Genomic DNA, 22,032 nt, shown 5'->3' on the forward strand with positions numbered 1-22,032 from the left:
AGCCAGAAAAGTTGGAGCTGGGTTTTGCTTCTCCCACGGTTCACGGGATTCATTTCAGAGCGACGGGAATTCAGGAAGCAAAGCTGGATTTGGGGGTTGACACCTTCCCTGGGCTTCCCTGAGGTGTGAACATTTGGGCCTCCTAGAAACCAACAAATACTTCAGACATTCACCCAGCTATTGCTGAAATGGTTCTCTTTCGTAGGGTTTAAACCCAGGGAAACAAAACACTCAGCGGAATGATTTTTCCCAAGACTTCCAAGATCGTGGAATGGAACCAAGAATGCTGGAAGGGAACTTCAAAGGCCCATCAGTCCAACTGGCACCTCACACCTGGATTTGGGATGTGAACTGTCAAAAAGGTCTAAATTCCCAGCATTTTACTGGGAATTCACCTTTGACTGGGATCAATGCCAAAGGGACAAAGTTATGTGGGTAGGACAAACAGACGTGAAGAGGGAACGAGCTTGGGGAGAGCCGCTCATTAATAAACCTTGGAGCAAATTCCCACTAATTAGTCGCGTTTCCTCGGAGAGAAAAAAAAAAAATAGGGTTGGGTTGGAGGAAAGTTAAGGAAGGGATTTCCCCTCGCAGATCTCCTCGAGGTTCTGACAGCGACACAGGGAAGAACTGCAAGGAGAAAAAAAAAAAAGGCAAGAAAGAAGGAAATGGAAAACAAGAAGACAAAAATCAAGGGCTGGCACTGAGAACTTCCTCCCACGGCCTTTGTGTCCTTAAAATCCAAGTGCAGGAGGAGGGGACAAAGCTGGAATAAAAAAGCATCCCGACCTTTTAGGTGGTCAGGGAGAGCTGCAGCCCCCATCAGCTGGGTAAACAGCAATGATGAGCAGAGCCCAGACTGTCACCGGTGATAAAGAGCGGCCTAAACACTCTATTAGTTTTTCATTTGGGGAATTAATTTTTTTTTATTTTTTTTTTTTTTTTTTTACGGCCTGTGTACACTCGGCGCTTAATGAATTGTCTCGTTAGCGCTGCCTGCGGAGCTCCTCCGCCTGCCTCCGCTGCCGGGCATAAATTTCCCCAGGAAATTAGCACTTTTTAAAAGGCAATAACTCCTCCAAAAAGTGGTTTGTTTTCTGGGTTTTTTTTCTGCAAGGATGCAGCCTTGGGAGGGGGAAAAAAAAAATAAAAGGATTATATTTGGGGAAAAGGAATCTGTTAAATAAAAATAGAGGGGCAACATAAAAAGCGTGTGGGGAGGTTCGAGCTCCATCCCACAACCCCTGGAAGGTTTGGTGGATCCACATTTTTCTTTAAGCACTTTGCAGTCTGGAAAAGGCTTGAAGAGCACCCCAAAACAATTGGTTCATTAAAAAAAAACCTCCAAAGAGCAGGTGTTTTTCACTAAAAAAATGGGGTTTTTTTTCCGCTGTAGGAAGCAAAATTGTTCCGGGAAAAATAAGAGCAGGATCCCAACACAGGGTTAGGAACAGAGTTGATTTCACTATGGAAGGATTCCCTAAAAAGTCCAGGATTTGCTGTTCCAGTGCTCCTCAACTGGGAAAATTCCTCTGTTTTCAATCATTTATGATGTAGCTTTCCCAGAACTTGCCCTTCTCCGAATTATTATTTCCTGGGCTGAATTCTATTATCTCAGAAGTGATTTGATTTTGAAAAGTTCTTTCAGCTTCTTCTGAATTCTGGGAAGGATTTTTTTTTTTTTTGCCTGCTTCAAGGTGCTTCACCAAATTTTCCTTAAAAACAGGGAAAATCACAGCTCCATGGAGACACTTCCATCAATCTACAGCAACTCAAAAACTCACCCCCCTTCTCCTCAGAATCCTCCAGGATTCTGAGCTGCACCTTCCCAAAAAACGCCCTCAAAACCTCCCTGCAGGATTTCTCCGGCTCTGAGAGGGATGGATTTGCAAAAGAACCTTAAATCTCCCAGTCTGTTGGGCTTAGTGGAAGAGAAAAGAATAAAATTCCTGCAGTTAATCAGTGTCCTGGTGCCCAGGAGTAGAATCTAATGAAAATAAATACAGTGAAACAGATCCTTAGCAATTTTTTTTTTTTTTTTTTTTTTTTTTTTTTTTTTTTTTTTTTTTTTACAATTATAGATAAAAGTGGGGTTTTTTTTTGAGGGCTGTTCGGTTTTAACAGATCGGTTTGCAAAGCAAAAGGAGCAGCCCGGAGGTCTGGAAGACAAAGAATAACCGAGTTTTGTCCAAGGGAACCCAGAGGAAGGTGGGAATGGGAACACCCATGGGAATGACGAAGAGTTTTCAAATCCGGGGTGAAGAACGGGAAAGAAAAAGGGACAAGCACCAGAATGGTCAAACTCGGCCTGATTTCTCCGCAATTCCTGGTTATTTGAGAGTGATTTTCTCCAAATCCCAGGGGAATTTAAGCGCTGCTGAGATCAGAGTGACCCAATGGTGACTGTGATGCTGAGACCCCCATCCCGTAATTCTGACGATTGTTTTGCCCCTTCCAGAGCAGGGCAAGGAGTCACCTCTGTCACACCGAGGAGGAGCAGGGAGGACTCTCTGCTCTCCATCTTTGCCATCAGGGAATCATTTTCTCCAGAAGAGATGAAAGGACGTCAATGGGACGATCCAACAGGAGTGACCAGCAGGCTCCGTGGAGCCGATCCCACAAAAAACCCCGAGATTTCCTGGCATTGCTCACTCGGGATCCCGGCTGTAAAAGGCTTTGAAAGCTTTGCTAATCAGGTCACTCATTTACACGACAATCCCTCGCCTTTAGGGCCGGTGGGGTGGGAGGAAGGAAAGACGGAATGAGAGTAATTAGCCTAATGATGATGGTGAGTTAAGTGCTGACCCCGCGGATCGATCCCTGCACAGATTCCCGGTGTTGTCTCCCACAACGACCCACAAAATGAGCTGCCAGGGCAGGGAAACCACGTCTGATTTCCTCATCCTTTTAAATATTTGATGGAAAGCGCCGGGGCTGGGGAAGGCTGCGATCCATGGGAAAAGCTTCACTGCAGATATTCCAGAGGGGGAAAAAAAAAAAGCTCTGGAAGGCACCAGGAGATCACTTAGATGGGAAAACAGGAGCTTTTAGGTGACTGGTGACTGCGAGGTTTCAATCCCCGAGCTCCAGCAAAGCAGAGCCGTTTTTAAGCTACGACATTTTCGTGCTAAAATTCTAAAATAAACCAAAATACTCTCCTCATGCTCAGGTAAATCAATCCAGGTGTTTTATCTCCGTGAAGTCAGCAGTTCCCTGCTGATCCTGAAGGTGTTTTAACACTTCGCTAACCCAGTTTTTCCATGGTTTTAGTTCTCCAAGAGTCAACTCAGCTGGACTCTTGTTCTCTGCCCGAATTGCTCTGCTCGGCTCTTGGCTGTAGAATCCTGGAATGGTTTGGGTGGGAAGGGACCTCAAAACCCATCCAGTTCCAATCCCATGGGCAGGGACACCTCCCACTGCCCCAGGCTGCTCCAAAGTCCATCCAGCCTGGCCTTGGACATTCCAGGGATCCAGGGGCAGCCACAGCTGCTCTGGCAATTCCAGCCCAGGCAGGAATTCCTTGCCAAGATCCCATCTGGCAGTGGGACGCCATTCCCTGTGTCCTGTCCCTCTGTCCCTTGTCCCCAGTCCCTCTGCAGCTCTCCTGGAGCCCCTTCAGGCCCTGCCAGGGGCTCTGAGCTCTCCCAGCTGTTTGCAGCCGCTTTGCTAAGTCCAAGTCCATTGGTACTCCTATCAAACCTACAAATGGTGATGAATTAGCAGCTGATCACCCCTGGTTTGGTTTGGACTCGGCAGATCCCATTTCCCTCTGGGTGAGGGTGGCAGAGCTGCTTGTCCTTGCTCAAGAGTGTTCCCACCTGGGAAAGCCAGGAGAGCAGGCAGGGACCTCGTTCCTTCATCAGACACCACCCCAAACTGGCAGGGACCTCGTTCCTTCATCAGACACCACCCCAAACTGGCAGGGACCTCGTTCCTTCATCAGACACCACCCCAAACTGGCAGGGACCTCGTTCCTTCATCGAACACCACCCCAAACTGGCAGGGACCTCGTTCCTTCATCGAACACCACCCCAAACTGGCAGGGACCTCGTTCCTTCATCAGACACCACCCCAAACTGGCAGGGACCTCGTTCCTTCATTGAACACCACCCCAAACTGGCAGGGACCTCGTTCCTTCATCAGACACCACCCCAAACTGGCAGGGACCTCGTTCCTTCATCGAACACCACCCCAAACCGGCAGGGACCTCGTTCCTTCATTGAACACCACCCCAAACTGGCAGGGACCTCGTTCCTTCATCAGACACCACCCCAAACTGGCAGGGACCTCGTTCCTTCATCAGACACCACCCCAAACTGGCAGGGACCTCGTTCCTTCATCGAACACCACCCCAAACTGGCAGGGACCTCGTTCCTTCATCAGACACCACCCCAAACTGGCAGGGACCTCGTTCCTTCATCAAACACCACCCCAAACTGGCAGGGACCTCGTTCCTTCATCAGACACCACCCCAAACTGGCAGGGACCTCGTTCCTTCATTGAACACCACCCCAAACTGGCAGGGACCTCGTTCCTTCATCAGACACCACCCCAAACCGGCAGGGACCTCGTTCCTTCACTGAACACCACCCCAAACTGGCAGGGACCTCGTTCCTTCATCAAACACCACCCCAAACTGGCAGGGACCTCGTTCCTTCATCAAACACCACCCCAAACTGGCAGGGACCTCGTTCCTTCATCAGACACCACCCCAAGCTCGCTGTGGATGTGCTGGGGTTTGGACCAGCCTGTGGAGAACATTGGGAATCTCTGATCACCCCAGAACAGCAACAGGCTGAGCTGTGGGATGGACAGAAAGATCTGTGGACGTGAGCCATGGCCAAGCAGATAAAACGCCCAAGGAGAGCTGTTCCTTCTCTTCAGAACCAACGAGATGTGAGTGACTTTGTCCACCACCAGCAGGTCCCAGGCCGGGTTAATTCCTGCACCCAGGGCAGGTCCGTGCACGGGGGCACAGCAACTTGGGGATGATCACACAAAGGAAGTTCAGGGAAGGGCAGCTGGCCAGGATCTGTCCTCTTCCAGAAGAGCCCCGACCCCTCCAGGCAGTGGGGAAAGAAGAAATATTGGAAAATAAGGCTATTTGTGGAACTCAAATAAAAAGCTGTCACTTAGATGATGTCAGATTGAAGCAGCAGATATTCACCAAATAATCAAAGCACTCAAGATTTACCTTGTTAATTTAACGGCAGATGGTTTGCATTTGGTGGAAATGTGCAGCTTTTTCTGGCTTAGACAGAAATTTACTTTTGTTGCAGCAACAAAGCCACAGCATTCACCAAGCCCTTCCCCTGCCCCAGGGCAGGCCCGTGCCGATCATCTTCAATCTGGCTTTTAAATAAGGTCCTCTATTAATATATCTAAAAAAAAAAAAGAATCAATTCCTCACGAGCAATCAATCCGGCAAGATGTGCTACAAGTTCAGTGACAGGGGATTAAAAAAGAAAAAAAAAAAAAAAATCAGCTGCAGCTTGAGAGGAACAGAGCCCCATTTTAGAGCTGAATTCAGTTCATTAGGGGGTTAAACACAAAGCCCTGCACTGCTGGGTGGCCTGGCTGCAGGATGAAAGGCAGCAATTTCCCCTCCACACCGGTCCTGATTTTCATTTGTGCTGAAAACCCCTTGGCACCGCTCCGGAGGGGCCCTAAAGTGACTTTAAATGACAGCTCCCCGTGGCAGCAAGGGGCTGCACTGTCCATTTGAGAATCATCGTGCCTGGAGTGGGGCAGGATGATCCCTCTCAGCCATCAAAGCCCATTCCAGGCTCGGGGAAGCAAAGGAGAGAGGCTGATGATGCTCCCGGGGCAAAGTGGTCCAGGATGGTCTTGATGCTCTAATGGCCCTCGGGAAGCTTTGAAAAGCATTTTGAGATCCGTGGCTGGGAAAAATGAGATGCAAATGCTCGGCGTGATCGTTAATAAAGCCGGGCAGTGGCAGAGAAATGCAGGATTTTGGTAAAAAAGCTGTAGAAAACCTCATTTTTTTTTTTTTTCCTCCCCTGCTTTTGAATGAAGTCGTAGCTCACCCCAACAGGGACTGTGGGGGAAGTGCTGCCCATCAGCAGAGGAAAAGGTGAAAACATCTCCCACACCCCCTTGGAATTTGGGGTGAACAGGAGAAAATCTCTGCTGTGGACACGGGATGAAGCAGTGAAGAGGCTGAATGGCCTCAGGAGCTGTTGCTGAAGAGATTTTTCTCTTTGTGGAGAAGGCAGTGACAGCACAGGAGGCCCCTCCTCAGGCTGGTGGCTGTTTTTTCCAGTTAGAAAACGCTGTTTTCACTCATCAAGGGTGACCCAGACAAGGCCCGCAGAGAGAAAGGCGGACACGACACACGGAGCAAATAAAGATTTCTCCACACGAAGGGGCTGAGGGAAGAGCAGCTGTGCCAGCCACGGACACACGGAACAAATGCAAAAGGTTTAATTCCAATGAACCTTCCGGAAGAGAAAGACAATCCTGATTGAGCTGAGCTGGAGGAGCCTAAAGGGGCTCCAGGAGAGCTGCAGAGGGACTGGGGACAAGGGACAGAGGGACAGGACACAGGGATGTTGGAACGCTGGGCACTGAGAATTTCAGGCTTTCTGTGCTGACAGGCACTGACCCTCAAGAGAACACTGCATTTGACCTGAGGCCGGGGAAAAGGCTCCCAAAAAAATGAGTGATGGCACTGGGATTACGGGTGTGGAGTTTGAATAGAAGTGTGTGATATCACAGCGTGCAAAACTTAGATTTTAACGTTTCAGAATACAGCAATATATATACATATATAAAAAAATACAAAATAAAGTAATATACATAATATATACGATGGAGAATTTAGGGTGTTGGCTAATTTCTTCTCTTTCACCTTCTTCTTCATGGGTTTGGGTGGTATCTTGTAATTGGGTAGAGAAAGCCACATTGCAGGCCACAGGTGGTCGGTTATTGGGTTAAAAGTTAAAAATATATTTAGGTGTCATCTCGTTATTGGACAATCAGTGCTTGAACGACCTTGGAAAGAGAGACAGAGCCATTTTTCACCTTGTTAGCTAGAACTCACAGCTTGTGAGCCTGTAACAGAGATAAGAATTAATAAACATCTGAGTCCCAACATGAAAACTGCGTCTCTGGAGCATTTAATCCCGGCTCTAAAAGAAGAAAAGAAGATAAAAAACCCCACAGGAATGGCTTCCCACTGCCAGAGGGCAGGGCTGGATGGGATTTGGGATAGAATTCCTGGCTGGACTGGAATTCCCAGAGAAGCTGTGGCTGCCCCTGGATCCCTGGAATGTCCAAGGCCAGGTTGGACATCGGGGTTTGGAGCAGCCTGGGATGGTGGAAGGTGTCCCTGCCCATGGGATTGGAACTGGATGGGCTTTGAGGTCCCTTCCCACCAAAACCATCTGATTCCATGACAAAGCAATTCCAAACTCAAGAGTTTGGAAGCCTGGCAGCCATTCCCTGGTGATCACAACAATCTGAAGTCACGAGACGCCAAGAGCAGCTGAATTTAAAGGGCAGCTCCAACTCCAGAAGCCAACAGCTCATCTTTCATCCTCCTCCCTACACACAGCAAGCAATGCTCTTAGAAATGTTAAAAATCTTTAAAAAGAATTGTCTCAACTCCTTCATGGCTCCTTCTCTAAAATATTCAGGGAACCTCAGAAGGCTGAAGCTCCTCAAAGGAAAAGGATGAGGTTGTGTTCTGTCTGCAGCCGACGAAGCGCAGAAGATGAGGAGGGGAAACCCGACTTCCATTTCCCCGTAAAACCCCTTTAAAATTGACTCGACTTCCCCAGCAAATCCACCTTCTCCCAGCAACTTTAATCCCAAAATGGTTATTGTTAAAAAGGAGTTTGTATTCCCCCCAAAGACAAGAGCAGAAGGAAATGACTTTGTCGTATCTGACTGGTTCGGGAAATATAAAATCCAATTCTGAAGGGGAGCAGATAAGGGCAGAGCCATGGAGGAGCCATCAGCTCAGCAAACACCAAATAATGAACAGTGCAGAGACTGCCCAGCCTGATAAAACTCTCCGTTAGCACCGGTTTAAATGAGGGATAATTGTGGCACATCCACAGCCAAAGATTATTGAATTTTTATCTCTGGGAAGGGGACTTTGACAGCCTCACCCCAAAGCCACCAGCGGGTCCTGCCTCTTTTTAAGGTTTCCCAAAATCAGACCTGCCCAGCTCCACCTTGTGCTCTCTGGATGTTCAGAGCTGTGCCTATAAATCTATAAATTCCCTGTTTGCATCCAAAGGGAGCTTTGCTGGAAAAAACTGCTGCCTTCCGCCAGGGCCACGTCACGGGCTTGTTGGGATTAGGGAATTTTTGGCATTGTCCCGAAAATTCAGGTCCTGATCACTCACTGAACACTTGGGTGATGCCCTGAGTGGGACCAGGACTGAATCTCAACTTGTTGGGGCAGAAAAGAGAAACAATCAAAGGATGAAAATCTCATTTATAAGCACGAGGTCAGGACAGCCTCTGCCATTTCCTACCACTGCCCCTTCTTCCCCTTGTTCCAGCCACTCCTGGCATTTGTGTACAGACATTTCAGGGCGAAGTTCTTACAAAGGAAGATGAATTTTCATTGTCAGGAGGACGCTGCCAAGTGAAATATTACGCTTTGTGCTTTTATGTTTATTCACCACTGCGTGGAACTCTGAGGCCCGAAAGTCACGCTCGTGCCCTTTAATATCTGGGAAATATTGATTTATTAGAAAAAAAATCTGAGTTTCAACCAGACCTGAAATTATAAATGATGTTTTATTTTAACAGCTCTGACTGTTAGAACATAAATCCTCAGCCCCAAGAACTCTCCTAGTAACTAAATAAATATTTGGCTACTGAGCTTTGATAGCATTTCCCACTGGGTTTTTGTTTAATTTCGTTATTTGTTCAGTCTCCTCTGAAGCGAGAACTGAGCAAGTGTTGTCACCCAGGTATTGAGAAGTCAAAGTCTGGGTTACAGGAATGTTAAAGCTGGAGCATTTGTTAATTACCTGGAGTAATTTGGGTTTAAATTGTTAACTGATTGTATAACCTTAATTATCCTTCTGGATCCAAAGGATCTGATCATGGGAAGCCGAGTGAGGAGTTTAAAGCCCTGCTCTAGAGCAGAGTTAGAAGCCACAGGAAGGATTTCAGTCACCCGGAGAGGCTCTGCTGCCAAGGGACAATGATTTAATGGACACATGTCTTGGGCTGCAATACATAACCAAAAGCATTGCAATATATAACCAAAACCAAATATATATTTAACCAAATACAACCAAAGGTATAAACCAAATATATAACCAAAACCAAATTCGATCCCCAGTCTGTTGAAACCAGTTGAAGGGGTGCTTTTCCTTTTAACTCCAGGGGGAGGGGTCAGGTGCCTTCTGTTAATGGGCCAGCGGTTAAAACCAGCGGGAAAAGTGTTTCTTTATCCCTTCCAGGACCCATCCTCCCTCCAGGGGGAATCTTCTGTCCATGGGGCATCGAGGCTCACTGCACGGCTGATACAATTCCATCATCCCAGGGCGAGGAGCCCAGCATTCCCACCTGGATGAAAGCTGAGATTTGGAACTCCAGCACAGCCCGTTTGCACTGGAATCCCAGAGGAAAACCAGACCCAGCTCAGCACCACTGGACCTTCAGAGCAAAACTTCACCCTGCTACAGGATCGTCGCTCCAGCAGAACCACATCTGTCACTGCAGGAGGATTTATTCGGGATGACACCAACACCCCGACCAACACAGTGTCAGGTTGTATTCTGACTCTGTCAGGGTTTCTAGGATTTTTGCTTGCTCGTTTGCTTGTTTTTTGTGCTGCTACCTTTGTATTTTTAATATTTAATATATTTAATATTCTTAGTAAAGACCTGTTTCCTCTATCTTTGCCTGAAAGCCCCTAATTGCAAAATTACAATGATTTGGAAGGAGGGGGGTTTACATTCTCGCTTCCAAGGGGAGCTGCAGCTCTCCCTGGAAAATACCTGTCTTGCCAAACCAAGACAACATAAAACACTGTGATTTTATTCAGCACCAGCAAATTTCCCTAATGAATTCCAAAAAAAAAAAAAAAGAAAAAAAATCTGAGCTGATTTTCACTTCCCAACTCCCAGGAGAGCTCAGCTGCCCCTAGTCCTGGGCACCTTCCCCCAGGATTCTGCTCCAAATTTCCAAACCAAACTGCAGAAACTCCCTGTATCCCCAGGAATCCACATTCCCCTGAGTCCCGGGATCCCCTCGAGCTGCGTGGACTTTTTATTCACGCTTTTCTTTTTTCCAGGTTTCAGCTGCCTCCTTGCACACCCTGAGCCAGGAGGGGATGGTCAGTATTTGTAAAAGACACAAGATTTAATTCCAGGGATTTAATTCCAGGGCAGGAGGAAGAGGCAGACGAAGACAAAGGCCACCTTGCCCGGGGTGACGTGGAGCAGCTTTAGGGAATTTTGGCAGGTGACACCCAACCCTCTGGTCCTGGCATGAGCTGTGGGTGATTCCTCAGGAATTATTGGCAGTGGGAAGGTTTGCCTGGGAAGCAGCAGAGCTGAGGTCAGTCCCTGCCAAGCTTTTTGTGGACGTGGCTCTGTGCAGGCCCTGCTGACCACAGTGAGGAGAGAAACCACACTGATTGTAGGAGAAGGGAATACAGGTGACCTTGTCCTTGAGAAGTGACAGCTGTGGTAGTTACTGCGGAGGAGGAGGAGGAAGAAGAGGGGGAAGATGAAGAAGAAGACAGAAGAAGAAGACAGAAGAAGACAGAAGAAGAAGAAAAGAGAGAAAAAGAGAAGAAGAAAAGGAGAAGAGAGAAGAGGTGAAGAAGAAGAGGAGAAGAGAAAAGAAGAAAAGAAGAGAGAAGAAAAAGAGAGAAGAAAGAAGAAGAGAGAAGAAGAAGAGAGAATAAGAGAAGAGAGGAGAAGAAGGAGAAGAGAGAAGAAGAAGAGGAGAAGAAAAAGAGAGAAGAGAAGAAGAGAGAAGAAAGGAGAAGAGAGAAGAAGAGAAGGAGAGAAGAAGAGAGAAGATGAGAGAAAAGGAGAGAAGAAGAGAGAAGAAGAAGAGAGGAGAAGAGAAGAAGAAGAGGAGAGAAGAAGAGAGAAGAAGAGAGAAGAAAGGAGAAGAAGAAGAAAGGAGAAGAGAGAAGGAGAGAGGAAAAAGAAGAAGAAGATAGTCTGCAGTCAGAACCTGCAGTCACAGTCTAACTGGGTAAAAAACCTGCATTCCGAGTCTGCGAGCCAATCCCTGCAGTCAGAGTTTAGCAGGAAATAACCAGCAGTCAGAGGCTGCAAGGGAAACCCACAGCAGGAGCTGCTGCAGCCAGAGTCAGGGAATGGTTGGAGTCAGGATGGCTGAGCTGTGAAGAGGAATAAACCAGGGCTGAATCCCAGGGGAATGAAATGATCCCTGGCAGGCAGGAGCAGCACTGGGGTCTCCAGGCTCTGCTGCCTCTGCCCTGCTGGCACCTCACTTCACCCAGGGAACACACCCAGAAGGATATTCCTCATTAAATCCCGTCCAATTCCTCCTGGAATTTCTAACCACACCTTTTCAATATTCCCGTTGCCCCTGGGATTTCTAACACAGGTCTGCTTTTAAACATTCAGCGGCCTGGCGATGGTTTGGTGCTTCGGAGTGAGTGAAACCTCCCCGGCTCTGCTTCCTGCTCCTGGGAATGCCACCAGCAGGCACTGCTGGGAAGCTCCAGGGCTGAAAGACTTTTCCAGGTTGGAAGTGATGCTCCTGGAGCCCTCCCATGGTACCCCCACGAGGAACAGAGAGGAAGCTGCTCCGCTTTCTGCTTCCCTCTGACGCAAACCTGCTTGGAAAGCGGGAACAGAAGGTGCTCGCTCCTGCTAAAATCCCATATTTGTGCTGTTCCCATCCCCGGGCAGAGATTTCCCATAGGAATTACTCACTCTGGGATGCTGAGAGGCTGGAAAGAGCCGCCTTGGTGCGTCCTGCCAGCCACTCCAGGCTCTCGTGCAGGTTGGCCAAGGCCTTGAGGTCGCTGACGTCCCGCAGGATCTCCTGCTGAGGGATCAGTTTGTCTCCCAGATTCCCAATCAGAACTTCGGATTCCTTGCCAAAAGCAGCCCTGGAATGGAAAGCAGAGCCCCCTCAGGAATGTGGGGATCAGGAGGAAGTCTCAGTTACGCCTCAGGGAAGGTCAACCCAGCTCTTGTGGGACCGTCCCAGGGATGTTTTCTGAGGGAATTCCAGAGAAAAAAAACCATCCTTCTCCTTGCATTTACAATCCTGGAAATCCCACCTCACTCCTCACAGTTGCCAACTCCATCCCAAACCAACTCCCACCCCTCCTCACCCCACAGGGAATTCACACCTTGCAGGTGCTTCCCGTGTCTCCCTGGGATTTCCGTAAATAACACTTTTCCTGGAAATCAGCTCTTCCAATCCAGGATTGACTTCATGCTCCCCACATCCCTTTAAAGAAATTCCTGGTGGAACCCCAATGGCTGATCATGACAGAAGAATGATTTGGAATATCAGTCCATGAATTATTTGACAGCCAAGGAGATGCCACCAGGTGAGAAATAATGACCAAGAGAAACGTGTTTAACCCCAAAAAAAGCAGGAAAAAAGTTCTTTCTAAACACATTCCGCGTTTTCCATCCAGATTTAGCTTTCCCAATCCTTGTCTCCGTGAAGAAAAATGTTTGCTTGTTTCCCAGGAGTGTTCTCATTTTGCAGGTAAAAAGGGGAGACTCCACATGACTTTTTGGGCATCATTAGAATGGAAAAAAATCGGGACAGTTTTGTTGGGAATTGGAATTCCACTTTCCATCCAGCTCTGCAAATCTCCACGTCCTGCCATCAGCTCTTTTCTGAGTTCACCATTTGGAATCACCAATGAGCAGAAGAGCTCCAAGGAGAGCACCAAAATCACCCCCAGCAGTGGCACTTTCTGGTCAGTCTGAGAAGTTTTGTGGCCGGATTTTATCCCCAGATTTGTGGGAATTCACTGGCATTTAAGGAAAAAAACCAAACCAAAAAAATTCCCCATCCTGAAATGGTTTTAAATTGCTCAGCTGGGTTCATTAAAGACAAAAAAACCCCAAAAAATAGCCTCCCTTAAACAGGAACTTTTTGAGATTAACTTTTAGGATTAATGAAACTGGAGAGATTCTTCCTGGATTCGGGTTCAGAATTTATGTAATCCTCAAAAATAACCCCCAAATCCTCCAAAACTCCTTTGCCTTCACCAGAGAAGGAAAAGCAGAAGGAAACTTCTGGAATGTGGAGGGAAGATCCAGGTACTCACTTGTTTTAGCACCTCTGAGGTGAAACTCCTGATAACAACAGGATTTACTCATTTTTGCCTGGGATGAAAATGTCTAAAAGCCCCTTTCATATGAAGGAGCAGACTGTCATCAAATGGAAATGATTCACACCTATGGGAAACTCGGATTCATAGTCCCAAGACGGGGGAAAAAAAGAGTTCCCGAAGGGAAAAAAAAGGGCTCCGGTTTGCTGCCAGTCGTACAAACCTGTCCTTTCACCTTTTAAAAGTATTGTGGACGTAATAAATAGAGCCTGAGGGATTGGAGAAGGAGATCTTTTGTACTTGAGAGAAAGGAGGGAAGAGAGCCAGAAAAGCCGAGAATGGGGGAGCTCAGAGGGAAAGGAAGGGGAAGACCTCAGGAAAGGACCCGTGGCGGGAAAAACAGAGACGGGAAAGGAGAATAAAAAATAATGGGAAGCTCCAAGCCCAACACTGCAATAAAAAGCTGGCAGATGTCAGGGATAGCAGCTGGAACAACCTGAGATTCAGCTTTTGAGGAAAACCTTGGCTCATCCCAAGGCAGGGAAAGATGGCAGAGAAGCTGTGGCTGCCCCTGGATCCCTGGAAGTTGGGCAGGGAAGGAAAGCTGTGCAGGGATCTCTTTTTGCTGTCACGGGACAAAGACTGGTGGTGGAAGTTTCAGGATTTGTTTAATTCACCAATATTCATAAAGGGATGCTGCTGAGTAGCTCCATGTCCAAAAAAGAACATTTTCCCAAATTTCATCAGGCTTGAACCTTCTTTTCCAGGAAGGGACGTGCAGTCCTGCCCTGCTGGCCAAGAATTAGGGCCCACGAACGTCAAATATTGAATTTTTAAATATCTTAGAGGTTAAGTGATAGTGAAATGAGCTCTCCCAAGCTCTCCCATTCCCTGCTAACCAAGGAATCCACAGGACCTGCCTCCCTTTGGCTCCACTGCAGTGTCCAGGGAGAATTATTCCCAACAACTCATCAGCAGCGCCAAGAGAAAGCAGCAGCAGCAGCAGTGAAGAAATCATGTCCCTTTGTATTAGGAGAAAGGGCTGGGAAAAGGCTGCATAAATGGGAAGAGGATGACAAAAAGAAAAAAAAAAAAAATTGGACGAGCAGTTAATTTTATTTTGAAGCTTTCAGGAGGGATCTATTCAACCACCACCCATCTCTAAGCTGTCGATGGCTAAATCTGGCCCAGACCAATTATGATGATTTAAATTAATGCCACAGGAGCGTTCAGACGGCACTGGGAGGAACTGGGGCTTAACAGACGATGCTCTGTGCAAACAGATACTGAGAAAAGGTCTTTGTCCTGCAGCCTGGGCTGAAAAAAGCCATGGCACTGGAGATTTTTTTCCCAGGAAATTCAACGTGGGTGATTTAATAGGCTTCTCCTAAAGGCTTTCCATTGGAGCTCCTCTGATCCAGTGTCACGAAATGCTTCAATTAATGGCCTGGAGAACGGAATAAGTGGAATAAAATGCATCTCAGGATTCAAATGTTGGCTTTTGTCAGCATCAGGCTGAGCTCGGCCATCCATTTTTGCCTGGCCAGGAATTTCCTCTCAGCCAGCAGGGCCCACTGGAGCTTTGCTATCCCACGCTCATGGATCAGGAATCACAGGAAGAGCCCGGAGGGGCTTCCCAGGTGAGGAAATGAAGGATAAATGTGAAGGCAGGTGAGGACTGAAGCCAGGAAATTCAACTCGGGGACCGCACAGAGACCTCAGGGGCTCTGCAGCTCCACTTTGGGGATGTTTTAAATCCCTGCCCAAGCTGCAAACCCTTCTGTGACCCCACAAATCCCACCCTCTCCAGGCTGCATCCTCCCTGTCACGGGGCTTCCAGGAAGGGAAGGAGGAAGATGACAATCTGGGGAAATTAGACTTGTTATTTTCAACAGCTTCTCCTCCTCCTCCTCCTCCTCCAGTTTTACAGCCAAAGTGCCAATCAAGGAAGTGATGAATAGGGATGGGAATGTGCAGGCTTTGGAATCTCACAGGAGCTGAGCCATTCCCAGCATGCAGGGAAAGGGAATCTGCCTCCTTGCAGGCTTTCACTGCCATGAAAGGTAGGAACGACCTGCTTTGGGCACACAGAGTTGTCTCCAAAAGAATTCCCGCTGAAAAAAGCGGAATTTTTCATTTGCTCTCCCGAGTTAGTTCCTGGAGTTGGGATGGAGGGAAAACTCTGCCAGGTCGCGGCTCAAATGAAAGATTCCTTTGACAGCATTAGTTTTGGGAATTCCTGCCCAGTACAACCAGCTGGCTCCTCCATTAGGTGAGAAAATGCTGCTCCCTCCCTTCATCACGTGGGTGACGAGGGCAGCACCAACCAGCAGGACAAGGATTTGCCTGGATTCAGAACAATCCCAGGCACTTCCCTCACTTGGATCACGAAGACAACTCTCCACATGGCTTTGTTTGAACAACAGAGTGAGCAGAAATTTGCACCAGGAAAAGCCCAGGTTGGATATTGGGAAGATTTCTTCCCCGCAAAGGCTGCCCAGGGAGGTTTGGAGTCCCCAGCCCTGGAAGGATTTCAATGCCATGTGGATGTGGCACTTGGGGACACGGTCAGTGGTGACCTCGGCAGGGCTGGGGAATGGTTGGACTCGATCTCCAGAGTCTTTCCCACTTCCCAAATGATTCCGTAATTCTCCTCATTCATGGGGACACGACAGCCACCAAAACACCGTGAATTTGTTCCCACCCTTTGCTGCTGCTCTCCTCGAAACCCTTTTCACGGCCTCCCACCGTATTTTACCTTATGAAATCCTCCTCCTCCTCTCTCTTGGGCCTCAGCTGCTTGGGCTGAGCCATGTTGCTCCAGTTGGGCAGGGATTTCAGGAGCCTGCTGATGTCGTCGTCCTTGGCCCAGGACGCGCTGATCACCAGCTTCTCGTCCGACTGCACGATGGTCCTGCAGGGAAAGCAGCAACAACCACCTCAGACGGGAGCAAAACCGTGCTTCTGGTGCCACTTTTAATTCAATTCCGTATTGTCCGTTCAGTTCCACATCGCACAAATGGGGATGAAGCAGTGAGGAAAGGATCCGGAGAGGAATTCCACACAGAGCTCACATGGAGGGGACAGCAACGTGGGTGGACAGGGCAGGAAATTCCCTTAAACACACAGCTCCTGGTGGACTTTGGGACATCTTTTAAAGGGAAAAAAGGCCATTTTCCTAAATCCTCCAACCCTGGAAATTCAGTTTGGCACCCAGCTGGAGGAGGTCACCCTGCACTGGTTGTCTCCATGATTCCAGAGGATCATTTTCCTCTGGAATCTCAGTGGAGCTCAGCAGCCTCTGCCCATGGTGGGGTGACTGCAAGGTGGGACAAGCCCAGGAACACCTGGCTGGAGGCCACCACCTTCCCTCCCCAGCTGGCCCAGCCTGGGGACCAGGAAGGGAGCACTGAAGGGGAATGAAGGGTCCAGGATCTTCTTTCCAAGTCATCCGAAGCATCTCCTGATGGAGATTCCAGCTAAATCCTAAGTGGGGAACTGAGTCAGGGATTGCAGTGTGTTCCAATTAGGAAAAATTTCCCTGTTTCGTATTTTTGGCTGGGCAACTCACCTGAATTCCTGACCGGGAATTTCAGGAGACAAACGGGATGCTGTATTTGGAGGAGTCAATCCAGCACCTTAAAGATTCTCATTTCCACCTCCTGCCATGGCAGGGACACCTCCCACTGTCCCAGGCTGCTCCAAGCCCCAGTGTCCAACCTGGCCTTGGACATTCCAGGGATCCAGGGGCAGCCACAGCTTCTCTGGCAATTCCAGCCCAGGCAGGAATTCCTTGCCAAGATCCCATCCAGCCCTGCCCTGTGGCAGTGGGAAGCCATTCCCTGTGTCCTGTCCCTCTGTCCCTTGTCCCCAGTCCCTCTGCAGCTCTCCTGGAGCCCCTTGAGGCCCTGGAATGTTCTGGAAGCTCTCCCTGGATCCTCCCCTTCTCCAGGGGAACATTCCCAGCTCTCCCAGCCTGGCTCCAGGTTGGAGCCCACACCCCAGCACCCCCAGCGTGGCCCTGGCAGAGCCATTCCAGCCACACTCTCCCAGATCCAGGCTGGAATGCCGGGGCAGAGACGAGATGTCAGCAGCGTTCAGGTGGGGATTTGGGGAATAAATAGAAATAAAAACAACACCCCCCCGAGCATCTGCGTTTTGCCAAGGAGAAGAGGAGGAACGGGAGCCAGCTCTGATCCATCCCGAAGAGAACAGCTCATTTCTCTTCCCACCCTTTCCCCATCCACCAGGAAAACAAGCTCAGCTCGGGGACCGCACAGGATCTGGTGAAAACGAAATTTGTCACATGCGCTTACAAACAAATTTTCCTTCCCTCCAAGTTTCACGTTCAATCTGTCACACACAAAAGGCTGAGTTTTGTTTCCAGCCACACAAGGCCTCGGCGTCAACATTCCCGTTTGGCCTTCTGCTGCTGGGAGGGAGTTGGTGTTTTTCCACTCAGGGGAGGAAAACAATGATTTAAAAAAGAATGGTCTTTTATTTTTCACCCTGGGGAAAACTGAGCACGGGGGATAAAGGAGCTCCACCAGCAGCTCTGACATCTGAGATGGAGAAAGGGGATTTGATGATATCTGGGCATCGGTGTGCCAAGGCAAGACGACTGTTCCAGGGAATACATCAGCCAGGGCTTTGTCCTCTGCACATTTAAATGACTGCAGTAATACTCTCCTTCCCTTGGGAGTCTATTTCACACTTGAACAAATCCAACTCTTGGATAAAAATAAAAAAAACACCTCCTGACACCGAGCTCGTGTTTTATTTTCCTCAATTTCATCCCATTACTCCCCGTTATTTCCCCTCTCAGCTCAGCTCTCTCCACGTCCACTGTTTGCTCTCTCCAATTATTTCCAGCCTTATCGTGGCCCTTCAGACGTCCACGACTCCAAGGAATCTTTGGGAGCGTCCTGATGGAGTCACACAGAGCCTCCTCTCTGTGTTATGATCCTTATTCTCCTCTGTCCTCAAAATCCCAATTTTGGTTGTGGAGTCAGTGCTGGGGAGGAGACGGGGGAGGATTTTGGGATGCTCCAAACTCAGCCCGGTGTCCCTGCTTTTCCAGGGTCAGAGTTTTCCAGGATCCTAATCCACGATTCCCGCTCTCCTCACCTTTTGGCGGTACCCATGGGTCCAGCCAGAATCCTGGAATGGTTTGGGTGGGAAGGGACCTTAAAGCCCATCCAGATCCAGCCCCTGCCATGGGCAGAGACACCTCCCACAATCCCAAGGTGCTCCAAGCCCTGTCCAACCTGGCCTTGGACACTTCCAGGGATGGGAAGTCCTCTCTGGACAAGATCCATGGATCCACTGAAATCAGCGAGCTCCAAATTAATCTGTGCTGGGACAGCCCCAGCACAATGTGGATCCTTTGGAATTACATCCCCACCCTTTCCCAGGGCTCCAACACCTCCTGATTTTGACGGATTCACTCCAACCACCCCTCACTGAGAAGATGCTGAAGAGGGTAGAACACCTCTGATGGACACCCAGCTTTTTCCCAGCTCCTTCCTCCCACATTTTCTTCCCAGCTCCTCAGCCAGTGTTCCCCCTGTGTACCTTCAGTCAGTGTCAATCCAGCCTGAGTCCTTGAGTGAATTATCCCAGGACAGGGTGACACCTTTTAGCACAGCTCAAGGCTCTTCCTTTCACCCCCACTCCCCTTATCCCAAACTCCTCCATAATTTTTTCCTGCTGCTGCCATAGGGAGCTGACCTCGGCTGGATCCAGGTGCCCACCAAGCTGTTCCATCCCTCCCCCTCCTCAGAGGACAGAGGGAGGAAAAATGATGGGAAAAAAAAGCAAAACCAAACCCAAAAAGGGTTTTTTTAAATGGAGCAGACATCATAAAACATAATTAAAAAGCAGCTGGGCCAGGCACCCAGAGCCCGAGGGGACAGCCCTGCCCCAAAAAAGAGTCAAAAAGGCAACTTGAATCCCAAAAGTTTGTGCAAGGAGGGGAAGATGCCACTAAGAAGCAGCAAAACGAGTGGTGAAAGCATTTCCTGGGCAATCAAAAAATCCTGTTTGGCTGCCACTTTTTGGCTGAATTAATCTGCTCTTTCTCAATTAAAAGAAGATTTATTTCAGATCTATTTTGCCCGGCTGGAAAGCAGGAGGGGTTTCTTTTCTTCACCATTTTGAGCGATCCGGGCTCAGTTATTTCCCATTTTTTTCCCCTCAAATTTAGCTGAAGGAGGTTGGTCACCAGACGCTGCGTCCAGCGTGGGAGCTGAGCACCTCCAGGGGATTTAATCCCTTTTTAAACTCTCTGAACCACATTTTGGTGATGCCCATCTCTTTTTAAGGCTAAAAAGACTCATTTGGGTGAGGGATCCCTTTACTCAGAGCCTTGGGAGAGGTTCAAAAATGAACAAGGTGAGGATGAGGATGAGAAGAAGGGGGGTGGACACACAAGACAGAGCTTAGAGTGGACAACAAAATGAAAATGTGCAACTTCAGCGTGGACGTGAGTAAACATTGGCAAACTCACGTAGAAAGGCATGGAAAGAGATTAATTTTAGCATTTGAGACAGCAAATTTTGTCGGAGAAGGGTGTTGGCAGAAAATTAAAAAGAAGGGCAGCAACTGTGAACTGGGCAGGTTTCTCCTTTCAGGACCTCCAAAAATCCCACAAAAAATGGTTTTGTACTCAGGTTTTTTAACATAAAATGGTTTTTAACTTCGGAGTTGAGCTGCTCTCCTGGAAAATCTGCTGGAGACGGGGGTTGGACACGACTGGGAAGTGCTGCCAGCACGGCAGGAGGTTTGGGGGCTCCATCTCCCGTTTTTATTTGCATTTCCAGCCCCAGCCCCTCATCAATTAGTCAGAAATCAGAGCTGACGTTTGTAAACAGTTTGGGTGGCAAACTGGAATTGGAATTTGGACAAAAGTGCGATTTGCAGGAGGCGCCTCACCTACACTGAACGTCCCGAAATCAAAATTCGTCATCAATTAACACACGAGAGCTGCTATTTATAGGGATGCCCAATCCCATCCAGCCCCCTTGGGTTTGATTTTTTTTTTTTTCCTTTTAAATCCCTGGAAAACAGGAGCCAAACGGAGCTCAGGCATGAACAATCTCAGCTGTGCATTTCCCAGTGCTGACGTCCTTCCCGAGCTGTTCCGCAGAGAAATCCGGATAAAATCCTGCCTGGAGGAGCCTCCCTTTGGATGCTTTTCACTCACACTTGCTCACATTTCCCCCCCCCGAAGGAACAAATCCTACAAAAACACCCCTCTGGCTTCCCAAATTCTCCCCCTTTGCCATCCCAAGAGCAGCCCTTGCTCCGGAGAGGATCGACTCCCAGCTCCCAGGAGTTAGTCCTGGTTTTAGGGAGCTGTAAATAATCCTGACTCCACCAACTTTACCAACAGCAGGATTTATCCATCCCAACACCCCGGGGAAAACCCTGGAGCAAGGGGCAGGGCTGTGTGGAGCCCAGATCCCTGCAGAGGGCATAACATCCCTGCGGATGGAAGCGGGAAGCTGCTCCTCTCCCCTGCATTCCCGGGAATGGATCCGGGTTTCTATTTCAGTCCTTTGCCAGCAGCAAAACGAGAACATTTCCTGTTTGTGGTTTTTTTTTTCTCCCCTCTCGCTGCAATCAGGAGATGGCCAAATTAGCGCTGTCCTAATTAGCCCCCAGCAGGTGCCAAAGCCAGGAATGGCAAAAGGAAGGAAGGAAGGAAGGACCGTCGAGTTCGAGCCAAACAAATCAAACCCATTGTCTGGCTCCAGGCAGGGGAAGTTTTGGGTGGAAAAGGAATATTTTGGACAATGGCACACGAGCAGTTCCCGATTTAAGGGGGGGGGGGGGTGTTCAGACAAAGTTTAGCTTCTGCTCGCTGCTATTTTTAATAATAATAATAATAATAATAATAATGATGATGATGATGATGATGATGATGATGAGCCTGTTTGCCGGATGAAGTTTTTCCTGAATAAAATCAGGTGATGGGAAGTAATTTCTTGGTCAGGAAGCACGAGAGCTTTTTCAGGCTCAACAGCCATGGAGGGGATGATGTGGAGCAGCTACTCCAGCCCACATTCCTGCAGCATCTTGCAGCGGTTTTTAATGGAATTATTTATCCCCGTGGGATGGGGCGTGATCCTGGTTTTCCTGTCCAGGAGGGCTGTTTTACAGATGGATACCTGGGATGTCCTCAGAAGTTATTTATTGATATTTACCCAGGAAATCTCTGTAAATAAATCAAGTACTTGAAGGGTTTAAGCCAGACACGTCCATGGCCAGTGGGATTGTGGTGCCTTGATCTTCCAAGCTTTGTTTGGGGAATGTGAGGGATGGATCATCCCCAAATTCCAATGGAACACGGACAGAGCATTTGGTGACTCCCTGTCAGTTTATAAGATTGTTTTGGGAAGCTTTCACCCAACCCAGTGTGTGTGTGGATTCACGTGGTTACTGATTCCTTAAATCACGGAATCATTTAGGTTGGAAAAATCCTCTAGGATTGAGTCCAACCATTCCCAGCACTGCCAAGGCCACCTATGTCCCCAAGTGCCACCTCCACAGGGATTTAAATCCCCCCAGGGATGGGGACTCCACCCCTGCCTTGGGCAGCCCCTTCCAATGCCTGACCAACATTTCAAGGAAGAAATTTTTCCTAATATCCAACCTAAATCTCTCCTGGTGCAACTTATGGCCATTTCCTCTCACCCTGAAATTCCTAAATTGCCATGAGACCTGAATACCCAAATCTCAATAGAATTCAT

The 22,032-nt window shown here is 48.5% G+C and overlaps 1 protein-coding gene across 2 annotated transcripts in view; it reads right to left on the reverse strand.

The window, feature by feature from the left end:
- The window catches only part of EXOC4 (exocyst complex component 4), a 305,007-nt gene that overhangs the window by 29,704 nt on the left and 253,271 nt on the right, over nt 1–22,032 (reverse strand). For both annotated transcript variants that reach the window (XM_066182652.1, XM_066182653.1), the window contains exons 13-14: nt 16,038–16,193; nt 11,913–12,091 (exon numbers count right to left, since the gene is read on the reverse strand). In XM_066182652.1, the coding sequence (XP_066038749.1) occupies nt 11,913–12,091; nt 16,038–16,193 (335 nt within the window). The remainder of the gene's footprint in view (nt 1–11,912; nt 12,092–16,037; nt 16,194–22,032) is intronic.

The sequence above is a fragment of the Chamaea fasciata genome, unplaced genomic scaffold, assembly GCF_029207755.1.
Source record: "Chamaea fasciata isolate MVZ Bird 193981 ecotype frontalis unplaced genomic scaffold, bChaFas1.0.hap1 SCAF_5, whole genome shotgun sequence".
In the NCBI taxonomy this organism is placed as follows: domain Eukaryota; kingdom Metazoa; phylum Chordata; class Aves; order Passeriformes; family Sylviidae; genus Chamaea; species Chamaea fasciata.